General features: G+C 58.4%; 2 protein-coding genes across 3 annotated transcripts in view; both read right to left on the reverse strand.

Annotated features, from left to right (window-relative positions):
• EHMT1 (euchromatic histone lysine methyltransferase 1) overlaps positions 1-4,811 on the reverse strand; it is a 115,369-nt gene extending 110,558 nt beyond the window's left edge. Inside the window, exon 1 of one of the 2 annotated variants that reach the window (XM_065695266.1) lies at positions 4,749-4,811. In XM_065695266.1, coding sequence (XP_065551338.1) covers positions 4,749-4,769 — 21 coding nt within the window. In that variant the 5' untranslated portion in view covers positions 4,770-4,811. The remainder of the gene's footprint in view (positions 1-4,748) is intronic. The other variant, XM_065695277.1, reaches the window with a different exon arrangement.
• A 5,141-nt stretch (positions 4,812-9,952) lies between these two features.
• ARRDC1 (arrestin domain containing 1) overlaps positions 9,953-12,238 on the reverse strand; it is a 35,938-nt gene continuing 33,652 nt past the window's right edge. The window contains exon 8 of the mRNA XM_065695537.1: positions 9,953-11,640. Coding sequence (XP_065551609.1) covers positions 11,576-11,640 — 65 coding nt within the window. The 3' untranslated portion in view covers positions 9,953-11,575. The remainder of the gene's footprint in view (positions 11,641-12,238) is intronic.

Genomic DNA, 12,238 nt, shown 5'->3' on the forward strand with positions numbered 1-12,238 from the left:
TGCTTTGTTTTTCTTGTTGTTGGGGTTTTTGCTGGTACTTGCATCTCTACCAGGACTTCTGCTGATACAGCACTGGTGGAGGGGAGAGCAATTTCTCTGCAGATAACTAAGTTGGCAAAACTTCTCAAAAGTAGACCAAGCCTCTGCTTTGGAAAGCAAAAAAAAAGAAGCTACTTTGGTCTAAAATCACCTCTAAACTAACACTGCTGCATCCACAGCAAGGACTTTTATTGGTATGGCTATTTCAGCAAGGGAAAAATGAGAAATCCTCCTCTCCAGCCAGCGTAATTATATTGGAAGAGCTTTCTTAAAAGTATAAACCAGGCCTCTGAGTCTGCCTTCACTGACAAAACGTTCTCCAGTCCGGTTGGCTCACGACCGAACACAACTGAAGGGCACTTTTCAGGCTTTCTTACCACTTCAGAAGCCACAGTTGCCCATTCCGTTATTATTTGAAGTTTCTGTAGGTGGAAGAAAAGGGTGAGCTCCCAAAGGGCCTTTGCTAGCCCACAGCTTGCTCAGCATGCAAGAATTCCTGGTAGGAAAGTCAGCCTTAGTCTCTGTTTGACACAGGGTAAAATGTGTAATTTTAACACCTTAACAAAGTAACCCTTGTGTGGATAAAGTTATAAAATCTCCTTTCTAGGTGTTGTGTATCAGAGAGGGGAAAAAATGTCTTTCTCCGCACAAAGACACAGCTGAAGTGTATTAAACCTGGTAGCCCAAAAGGTATTTAACACAACTGGGAACACACTTATATTGCCTGTGTTCACGAGCTCATGTCAGTGTAGTATCAACATACCTCACTGCGCTAAGGAGCCTCAGGAAAGCAGCCACCAAAGCTCGCAAAGGGGAAAAGATGATGGGGTTTAAAGTGCTCTGAGCTTTCCTGCTGTAGCTTACTGAAACAGACTCAGCATTAAAAGCAAAGCCCTCTTCTCACTGCAATCCCAGCTAGCAGGTGTAAATCAGAGAGGAGGAAGGGCAGGGCAGGCCTGAAAGAAGTGCTGGATGTCACGTCACCTGCAAAACAGAGAGTGGGAAACTGAAGGAATCACCTATGTGCTCACTGCTTAAAGGCACCACTCATTAGGTCCTGCCTTTCCCTATTATCACTCCTGCACTCAGTGGCCTATTACAGCAACCTCCTTCCAGCCAAGGGACCCGTGAATAGGAAGCGCTTTGACATGAGTGAATGTTGCCCCTTAATCCGGTCGGGAGTTCATTGAACAGGCGGAGGGCAGCTGACAGAGCTCCGGCACCAGCTGGCGCAGGGGAGGAGAGCAAGGATCAAAGGCAGGGCAGAGCCTGAGCACCACCAGCCTGATCTGTGAGGCTGCTCGGCCTCTCGATTCCTCGCTTTAAGAGGTGGGAGCCGCTGCAGTGCCATACTCCTTGGAGACCCAGCCTCAGCTGAGGGTGCGGAGCAGTGGGGAGATGTGTCCTCTGTGCGGCTCACAACTTCACTTTAAAGATCAAAGCTGCATCTCCAGAAAAAGAAGATGTTACAGATCAGAACAGATAGGGAGGGGGAAAAAAAAATGATGAAAACTGCAGCGTGAGTTCTGAAGGGAACCACTTCATTCAAAGCCACACACACACCTTGCTTCCTGCTCAGCACCGGCCTTCTTGAGCTGAGCACGAGCCCCAGGGAAAGCAGCGCGGCTTGAAACCTCCCTTTTTAACCTCACAGCAAAGCATCATTTTAGGAAACACATAAACACAAGGTCAGCTGATTCTCCTCACTAAAGTGATGCACACTGGAGTAGCAACATCAAATTCAATGAACCTGCACTATAAAAGTGGGTGAGGAAGACAAACTCAATTCCTTAAGACTTTAATCTTTAGTGCTGTACTTGCAGCAGGTCTAAAACACATAAAAGCCCCAAACCTGGCTATAAGACACCTGCTAAAGAAACTCAACAGCAAAATCAGGCTTCCCTGCAGCCACGCAGTTATTGCACCCAGTGACTGCAGCACAGCTACTTACCTGGCAGCTCAAAGCACAGAGATTACTCGGGGCAGCTTCCAAGGCAGCCAGAAAAGAATAACCACCCAAGTTTACAGCTCCAAACTGAGGAGGAACTTGGTGCTCAGAGCGATTCTCCCTCACCCATCAAACACTAAGATTTAGCAACAAGCTGGTCTACAGTTTTTGTCTTGCATGAACCAACTGCCAGCAACTGTCTGCAGAGGTGGTGTGGACTCTCCCTGCAGACACACACACACAGAGCACTGTTCCAGCCTGCCCACTCCCACCCAGATCTGCTCCGAGCAAGTATCCCCTCCCAGGAACACACCTCTGCACCTCCCTCAACCAAAGGCAACAACCCCTCGCTTCTGCTCCACCTTGCCCATGGCAGGACACTGCAGCTGTGGGATGTTCATCCCTGCTCTCCCCCACCAGCACTGGAGAAGCAAAGAGCAGGTCTGAATTCCAGCCTGATTTATACCAACTTCCTCACCTCTGGCATCAGAGGGGTATAAGCAAAGGCAGATCCAGCCTCAGATTTACTGAGTTTATGGGTGAGGGGAGGAATTAAACTCCAAACGAGGCACCGTTCCCTCCCCATAATCCAGGGCAACATCTGTAGATATTAAGCCTGATTCCAAGAGCCTGTTCCTTGATGCTCTGCACAGCGAGCAGACCCTGCTAGCACTCCTGGGAGATGCTTCCCAAAATAAAAGCTGTGCCCCTGCACTGCTAAGACCAACCTGTGCATTAAGTTGATGAGTTACGAGCCAACCCCTGCCCCGGCTCCAGCCACGCCATTCTCCTGAAAGCAATCACCCCGAGCGAGGTAGTGAAGGGAAAACCGGACCCTGGCGCCACCGGAGTACCTGAGGGCTGGCTCCTCTGTCACACAGGAAGATTAACACATGATCCTCTTCAAAAGCACAAAGGAACGGCAGCAGGATCAGGCCTTGGATGCAGTTGTGATGGAACAGAATGCGTAAGGACAAAGCTCCCACCAGAGGTGACAGGAATCTTGTCTGAGCAATAAACTCAAGCTGTCCTTGCAGTGCCTTGCAATGAACTGCTGATGCCACCTGTGTGGCCACGCCACAAACTTCAACCCACAGTGAGCAGAGGTTCCCTGCCACAGCACAACCCGTATTCCAGAGGGAAAGCCGGGAATGGCTGTGGCACAGCCTGGCACACGGGTCAGGTCTGTCCCAGCTGTCAAGAGACGCTGACCGGTACCTGCTACAGTTACAGAGCATCCACTTGTCCCCAGCTCATGGCTAGTTTGCATGACCATACCCCTGCGTTATAATCCCCTTTGTGCATACGAAGGCTCAGCGGGCAGCGTGCTGCAATCCAGTGTTTAACTGAGGACAGACTTGCAGAAAGTGCTTCTATTCTCTAACAAAACCAGGAGCAGTTTCAGCCCAACGCACAGGAACACCACAAGCGCAGCTCAGCTCCGTGTGCCACGTGTGGGACTTCACAGTGTTCGAGCTGCACACTGGGCTCTTTGGGACATTCACAGATCTGGCTGATTATGGCTAACTGTCACTACACGGCAAACTTCATCTTCTTGGGGATTGGGGGAGGTTTTTTTCTCCTCAAGCCTTGCACTCAGTGCATTTTAAACCACTACACTGATGAATAGATCGGGAGGATTTAGGTTGGGTAGAAAGAAGCTCTTCCCTGTGAGGGTGCTGAGGCGCTGGCACAGGGTGCCCAGAGAAGCTGTGGCTGCCCCATCCCTGGCAGTGTTCAAGGCCAGGCTGGACACAGGGGCTTGGAGCAAGCTGCTCCAGTGGGAGGTGTCCCTGCCCGTGGCAGGGGCTGGAGCTGGAGCAGCTTTGAGGTCCCTTCCAACCCAGACCACTCTGTGGCCCGATGAACAACGGCTCTGTGCGGGCCGGCACCCCCAGCCCGCTGCCGCGGAGCTGGGCCCGGGTCACACCGCTGCTCCACAGCAAGGCCGGCGCTCCCCGCCCGCCGACGGCCACCGCGGGGCTGCCGCAGGGCGGCTGGAAGTGAAGTCAAGCGGGGTCAGGCCGGGCAGCGCCGGAACTACCCCGGCCCCGGCAGAGCCGAGCTTCCTGAGGTAAAACTGCCCCGCCGCCGCCCGCCGCCCGCAGCCCCGCCTCGTTCCCGTTCCCCGGAGCCGGGCCCGCCGCGCAGGGCTCATCGCGGGGCCGCCGGGCTGCCCGCGGCGGGCTCCGGGCGGGGCCGCTCCCGCAGCTCCTCCCGCCACGGGGCCGGGCCGGGGCCTCCCCAGCGCCGCCGCCGAGCCGGGCCCGGGACCCTGCATAGCTCATGCCTGCCCCCGCACGGCCGCCGGCCCGCCGCCCGGGACCATGCATAGCGCATACGGCGGCCCGGCCGCCGCGCCCGGCGGGCCCTGGACTCTGGATGGCGCCGCGCCAGCGCCGCCCGACGCCGCATGGGGGGCCCCGGAACATGGATGGCGCGATGGCCGCTCCCCCCCACCTCCGCCTCCGCCACACGCACTCGCTCCCATTGGGGGGAACCCCGGAATCTGTATGGCCCATACCACTGACTCACCACGGAGGGGTGTAACTTATACAGAGTCCCGGGCCCCCCTACACACAATGGCAGCAGCTCCCACATTCTTCCCCTCAGAGGAGTTGGACTGAACCATGGGGCGGCGGGGGCACGGCCCCCCTCCCGGACTCCGACAGAACCCGCCTGGCCCTGGGCGATACCACTCCACGCTCCCCCATCTTCCTTCCCCCCGCCCGGGTAGATGGACGCCGCCGCTCTCACTCACCTCGGCATCCACTGTGGCCATGGCCGGAGCCCCGGAGCGTAGCCCCGCCCCCTCGGCGGCTCCTCACGCCTCGGCCCCGCCCCTTTCCCCTCATTCTTCTCAATGGAGACGCTCCGCCCGCCACTGCGCATGCGTGCGGCAGCATGGCGGCCCCCATGGGGCTCCTCTGGCCGTACGCTGTAATGGCGGCGCCCATCAGGAGGCAGCCGTACAGCTGGCGCAGGACTGGGATGGGAACGGGGTCCCACCGACATCCCCGAGCCTTGTGCTCGTTCCTGTTGTACCGGGAGCCCCGAGGCGCGGCTGCAGCCCCTCACACCGTGGGTTTCATCCCAGCATCCACAGCAGCAACTCTGCCCATCCAGCGCCGCACAGTGAGGAGCAGGAGTCTGCCAACGCTCAGGAGCACCCCGGCACCCAGAAACCTACAGAGCATCCATGCGAGGTCCCAGGAGGAGTCAGAAAGCCCATCCACGCGCCGGGCAAAGAGCTCGCCCTTTGAAAAGCCTCCTCTTGTGCAGCTGCTCCCACTTGTGTGTTATTTCCAGCCCAGGGCTTGGCGACTCCCGGCTAAAGGCTGGGAGAGGGGGTGCCCAGAGGACCCTATGGAGGGGTTGCTCCCAGCCGCAACCCACAACCAAGTACCCACAGGAGCTGCTTCCGTCCTCCCGAATCCCACCCTCCTAATGGCAGGGCCTGTAAAGCCATGATTGCAAAGCAATCAGCTCTTTTACAGCTCTTCAGTAAAGGAGGAGATACCGCAAGGGGGGAGATAAACCCAGCGCTGGGGTTTACTCCCTGGAGAGAAACAGAAGCCTTTGAGTGCCCGGTGGCAATTTACACCTGGCAGTGCTCAAGGCCAGGTTGGACACAGGGGCTTGGAGCAAGCTGCTCCAGTGGAAGGGGTCCCTGCCCGTGGCAGGGGTTGGAGCTGGATGGGTTTTGAGGTCCCTTCAACCCAAACCAGGCTGGGGTTCATTACCAGGAACACCATTCCCTCCCTTCACCCCTGCAGCCCCACCAGCACCTCGCTCCTCTCACTTCCATGTGCTCCTCATTGAAGCTCTGCTCCTCCAGCACCCGAGCCCTGCTCACAGCACCCATGGCGGGCCCTGGCCACGTCCGCCCCTGAGGGCTTCCCCACAGCCCCCGTGGCCTAGTGCAGGGGCTCCAGCAGGGACACCACCACGTGTCCCCACACAGAGCCCGCGGAGCCCCCTCACCCGGCGCAGCTCCATGGGCACCCCCAGCAGAAGACACAGGCACAGAACCAGCGGGGCTGGAGAAGCCCTTTAAGCTCATCCAGTCCAACGGTCCCCAGCACTGCCAAGGCCACCCCTGCCCCATGGCACTGAGGCCTCGTCTCCACGCTGTGTGAGCACTCGCAGGGCCGGTGCCTGCAGCCCTGCCCTGGGCAGCCTGTTCCAATGCCTGAGCACCTCTGGGGCAGGAATTGTTCCTCAGCTCCATCTAAACCTGCCCTGGTGCAGCTTGAGGCCGGTTCCTCTTGTCCCATCCCTTGTTCCTTGGGAGCAGAGCCCAGCCCCTCCTGGCTCCATCCTCCTGTCAGGCACTTGTAGGGAGCCATCAGGGCCCGCGCCCCACCGCGAGGGGCCGCCCCCGCCGCAGGCCCGGCCCGGCGCAGAGCGCGGGTGCAGGCCGCGAACCCGCGGCCCCAGGCTCGACTCCGCCCCGGCCGGCCCCGAGCGCCGCGGTCAAAATAAGAGTCCCCGGGGCTGGGGCGGCCCCGCCGCACGCGCCGGGGCAGCGCTGCCCCGGTAGCCCCTGGTGAGCACATTGATTCATCAATCAGTTCATTAATCCATTAATTAGTTCATTAATCAGTTCATTAATCAATTCATCAATCAGTTCATTAATCCCTTAATCAACTCATTCACACACACACCCCTGAGGGCCCCGCAGCGCTGGCGGCGATGTCCCTGTGGAGACCCGGCCATGGGGCCCCCTCTGCGTGGGGAGAGCCCCGGGCAGCGGCAGGGACGCGGCTGCGGTGTCGGCGCCGGGTGTCCTTCGCCCTCCGCGACGGAGGCACCGTGCCCCGTGAGGAGCCAGCAGCCCCTCGCAAGGGCGCAGCAAGGAGCAGTGTCCGCAGGATGAGCCCCCTGCAGCGGGGATGCTCCGCTCGGCACTGAGCGGCAATCACTGAGCCCTCGTCCCAGCGCTGGGCACAGCGTGCGGGGAGGGAGCGCGGGGCACGGCCCGGTGGGTGCCGGCCGCTGGGACAGACAAACCCCGCCTTGGCCATGGGGAGCGGGCGTAACCGGGAACGCAGCGGAGAGCCCGGGCTGGTGCCTTCCCCGCTGTGTTCACGCGAGCAGGGCGAGGCCAGGACCCCGCTGCCCGCCCAGCGCCCCCGTCCCTGCAGGACCGCAGGAGGAGCCGCGGAACCCCCCGCGCCCGGCCCCGCCATGGCGGCGGCGGCGGCCCCGGCGCCCGCAGCCGCGCTCACACCGCCCCCTCCCGCCCCGCGCAGGGTCCGGCCCCCGCGGCCAGGGCTCCCTGCGGGCAGCGGCCCCGCCGCTTGCTCCGGCCGGGGCTCGGGGCGGCTTCGTCGCGGCCCCCGGTGCCTCCGCAGCCCGGCGCGTGGAGGAGACGGGGCCTGGCTTTGGGGCGGGCTGTGAACGCGGCAGCGGGAGCCGCTTCCCGGCCGCAGCGCCCACGCGGAGCCCATCCCGCTCCAGGCCCAGCACGAGCAGCCAAGGGCTTAGACAAGATCTTTATTTGCACCCTCCAGTGCTTTACACGGCGTGGTTTAAAAGCCGGGGCGCAAACAGCCCCGGGAGCGGGGCCGAGCGCGTAAAACTGGAGGGTTCCGCTGCAAAACCCCGTTACAAATCGCACCGAAGCCTGAGGTGGAACAGAGCCATCAAATGCTGGATAAAAACCCCACACCTGGAAAGGGAACCGCAGGAGAGAAGAGCTGCAGCCGTTGGTATGGGGACAAGAACGGGCACTGGGCGCAGAGGGTTTTACCCCCCAGGGATGTGGGACGTTCCTGCTGCAGAACGTTGGCAGTGTCTTAAAGTACGAGGATAAAACCCAGCCGGAGCCCAGAGCACCCTTTCTCTCCCCTCTTGTGCTGGCTCAATAGGGAAGTTCCTAGCAGGCAGTATGTTGGTCCAGTGGAAAGCTGAGAGTGTCCAACACAAAGAGCCTTTGCATCCCCTGTGTCCCCTTTCCTGTCTCCCGCAGGCAGTGGGACATCAGGTGCCAAAGCGGAGTTTAGCAGGACACAAACAGGACTGAAAATGCCCAGAACATGGAAGCAGCACACGTGGAGAGTGGGACAAGGACAAAAAAGCAGCAGCGAAGGGAAAAAGGCAGATGGTATTTTTGGTATTTTCCATGGAATGCTGAAAACCATCGGCTCACTCGTGCCCCACCGCTTCCCCACTGCAACACAACCAAACCCCGCTGCTTGAAACGTAGAGGCAGGAACGTGAGTGAATCCCTGTGGGTTGGAGTGCTTTATACCCAGAGCTGGGTTTGGGAAAAGGGGCTTTTTTCCCTCTTCATTCCTGCCTTTGGATTGGGGGATGCTCAAAGGCCTCCAGGAGCTCCCCAGGACTTAGAGGTTGAAGCTGGAGAGGCTGCAGAGGAGAGAGACAGCAGCGAGGCTGCTGCTCCTCTCCCAGGGGAACGCAAACCCGGACACTGGGGTCTGCCCCGTTGTGCTCACCCAGTGCATGTTACACCCCAAGCTCTGGGGCCACCACTGCAGGCAGGTTGAAGAGCCGGACGAATTCCATCCATCGAAGGGGTCCATGAAACATGACCAAGGATGGGACCTGCTGTACCCTGGCCAGAGCCTCCCTGCAGGTCTGAAAGGGGCATTTCTGTGCAGGAGCTGCGTGTGCCCAGCCCCAGCGTCCAAAATGAGCATCACCACGAGGTTTAGCTCCAGCTCCTTCCTGCTCCCTCCACAGCAGAGCCGGACACTCCTCACCAGCGAAGAACAATGATCCATCCCCCTTGTTGCTTTGCCAAGGGGACTCCATGTACAGCAAGAGGTGCTGAAGGACCAGGTCATAGTAAATGTGATCTGGGACAGCAAGCTCAGGAGCGGGGGAGCACTGCAGAGACAAGGGCACCCCAGGAGCTCTGTGAGACACAAGTGGCCTCTCCGTGCCATGGTCTCCACCAGGAGCGGTGCATTCCCAACTGCAAAGGTTAAATGAGGAGGACAGATATGGCTGGGGGTGTAGAAGGGCATCCCCGTGGCTGCGGCCACAGTAACCAAACAGCATCCAAGTCTTCCAGCAGAGGAACATGGGTTCGACATGACACCAGCAGCTCAGCTCCAGGGATGGAGAACAAGGAAGCAGGAACCCAGCCCCAGCCCAGGCTGCCTCTCCTGGCCCCCAGCTGGGCCAGGAGCGTGTGAGGCCAACCCAACAGGGCCAGAAGCGTTAACAGCTCGCTGGGATTTGTCCAGAGGTCTGGAAGGGGTTTGGGTTGAGGAAAGGAGGGATACAAACTGCCGACAGCAAGGAAGGCCATGGGAGCTATGGGCTGAGCCAGGCACAACAGGGTCAGGTAACTGGGAGGAAGAGGGAGAGCACTGGGAAGAGCTGCACCATCACAACCAAGCTCCTGCCTTTGACCCCCTGCATATCAAGAATGCTTTTGATGGCAGGCCCAGAGCAGCAGGCAAAGGAGAGAGGCTTGAATAACAAAGCTGTGCACAAGCATGAATTGAGCAGAGAGTGAAGCAGCATCCTCATGTCTGAGACCCAGCTCACACCTGGGGCTGCTCGCAGTGACAGAGTCAGCACCTGCGCACCTCAGCCATGGTGTCACCAAACTGTGCGTGTGGGGAGGAACCTTCTTCCAGTTTTAACACGTTGATTCCAAATGGAATCAGAGAGAGGGCAGGGGCTGGTGGTGTCCAGCCCCTCCAGCCAGGCCCTGGCTGCTCCATCTCCATCCTGAAGGGAGAGCCTGTGCTCCCATCCCTCTCCTGTTGGACAGCAGAGAGAAGTGCCCAAGAGGGCCACTTGGACAAACCATGGCTTTGGGACACTGGACAGGTTGCACTGTGCTGGGTGTCAGCAGAAGTCACCACCTTCTGTGGCCAGAGCAAGAACGTGCTTCACTTTGTCACACCCCACCACGGTGCATCCCTGCGTTTGGCATGAAGAGGCACATGGGTAAGCATCAGCAATGGATGAAAAAGCACAGCGTTTCTCTTAGAATAATTTATTAAATACAGCATTAAAATTTGTATTTCTGAATTCAATCATTAAAAACAAAACTTCATCTCATATATATATATATATATATTCGGGGACAATGACAGTCATTCTATCACCAGCAGTGCGTGCTGTGCCAGCACTGCTCAGAACAGCACCTTCTCTACTCTATCCTTAAAGCAGTTCAACACTCAAAATGAACCAAACTAAAAGCATTTGCAAAGGAAGAGTGCAAAGCAGGCTTGTCCCCAGCTGCAGCGGGTGTGCGGGGCGGAGGGGAGGCTGTGCTGCTCCCCAGAGCTTTGTCACATACTGCCCAGAGTGAGACCAGCGCTCAGAGGGGCCCAAGCTCTGCACCAGCCATGGCCTAAGGTTGTGGTTTCCTCAGCTTGGGCAATTGATACTAAAAAAGCTTAAAAAAGGAGGTGAGGAGGGAGAAGCACAGAAGAAAAATGTTGGTTTCCATCCATCAGCTTCACCCCTGACCTGCCGGGTCCAGGAGCGCAGCGCTTCGTGTTCCCACTCCTCATCTAGCTCAGGAGGCAAGTGGTCAGCCAGCACCCAGAGAGCAGTGCCCAGGCCAAGCACCCTCCTGCTCTGGCTTGGCTGTGCTGGGTGCTCCTGTGAGACACCAGGTTGAGCCTCCAGGGAGGGTCATCCCAAAGGAAAGGGCTTCCATGGGCAGGGACTCAGAGGTAGCATCAGACAGGACTTTTCTAACTTGATCGTCATGGAATTCTGGCCTGCTGAAGGCAGCTGGGATGGAGCAGGCACCCTGCAGGCTGGGAGATGGGACACAGGGATCTGGGGTGTCCCATCCCTGCAGCCTGATGAGCGCTGCTCATCCCAAGTGATGCAGCCAGCAGCGAGCCAGGGTGGATTGTCTCTTACAGGGCTTTCCAGAGGAAAGAGTCACCCTTTGCTGAGAAAGGCCAGAGGCTGGGTGATGGGCACCCAGGGTAACACTGGGCTCCCTCCACAGCTCTGCAGGGCCTCCTGAGTTAGGAGTGAGTGCCCCAGCCTGCTCTCCCCTCCTCACAGCATAGGTACAGGGAGGACTTTTGGCTCTTGAAGAGTCCCTGACCTTCCAAACCCGCTCACTCCAAGAAACCTCCTGTTTCAGCTACCCTTAGGCCCTATGAGGACAGGGTTCTCAAAACCGCTTCTGGAGAGCACACGACCCCTAAAGAGAAGAGGAAAGTCCACCCAGCCCAGCCTTCACCTACAGTGGAGACATGCCAAGTCAGGAGCATTTCAGATAAGGCATCGCAGGTGCTTTGATAGTAAAGCAGTTAGTGTCGACTACAGTACTTTAAACACAGGCTGCTGCAGAGGCCATCCCTGGGGCTACACCGGTCCTGCAGCCCTTGGTGCAGCAGCAGGTGAGTTTCCCAGACCTCTCCTATGCACACACAGGCTGCTCCGGCTGCACTTTTTGGTTTTCCCACCCCCCTCCCTAGAAAGAGACTTAAAAAGCCCAGGCTGGGCTGTGCCATTTACCCCACCAAGCAGCCAGAGAGATAGAGACGCCTCGTGCTGTACCAGGCCTCGGTGTAGGCAGCTGAACCGTGGCACCGGGGTGGGCAGCACCAGCGGGACTCAGAGCAGGGGAGGTCAGTTGCCGTTGCTGATGCTGGAGTTGGCACTGCTGCAGCTCTGCTCGTAGGATGGAGGTGCCTCTGCAGGGAGAAGAAGGAATAAAGCGGTTGTGGTGGGTGTTGGGGAGGTTCCCTTCACTCCATGTGTGCTAACACGTGGCATGGGACTTTCTGACAATAACTTCAAAGCTGTTGAGTTAAATTCTTCCCTGTGAGGGTGCTGAGGCGCTGGCACAGGGTGCCCAGAGAAGCTGTGGCTGCCCCATCCCTGGCAGTGCTCAAGGCCAGGTTGGACACAGGGGCTTGGAGCAAGCTGCTCCAGTGGAAGGGGTCCCTGCCCGTGGCAGGGGTTGGAGCTGGAGGAGCTTTAAGGTCCCTTCCGACCCAAACCAGGCTGGGGTTCTATGTAGTACACAGGCAGAATCTGAGTGAGGCAGCCCCATCCCTGTCTCGATGCCTGCAGGGGTTAAAATCAGCACCTCCAAGTCCTGTCTGTTCCCTCTTCTTCACAAGCATCCTCACATACTTCCATTACCTTCAGATCACAAGTGCCTTGTGTTCCCTGCACCCTGAGCCAGGGCTGAGGTGCCCCATCTCATTCCCCCAGTGCTAACAGATGGGTTTATTCAGGTAGGACCGTGCTAACAGACACCGCTGGTCTCTTCCACCCCAGCTGCCT

The sequence above is a fragment of the Lathamus discolor genome, chromosome 15 (genome assembly GCF_037157495.1).
Source record: "Lathamus discolor isolate bLatDis1 chromosome 15, bLatDis1.hap1, whole genome shotgun sequence".
Lineage (NCBI taxonomy): Eukaryota > Metazoa > Chordata > Aves > Psittaciformes > Psittacidae > Lathamus > Lathamus discolor.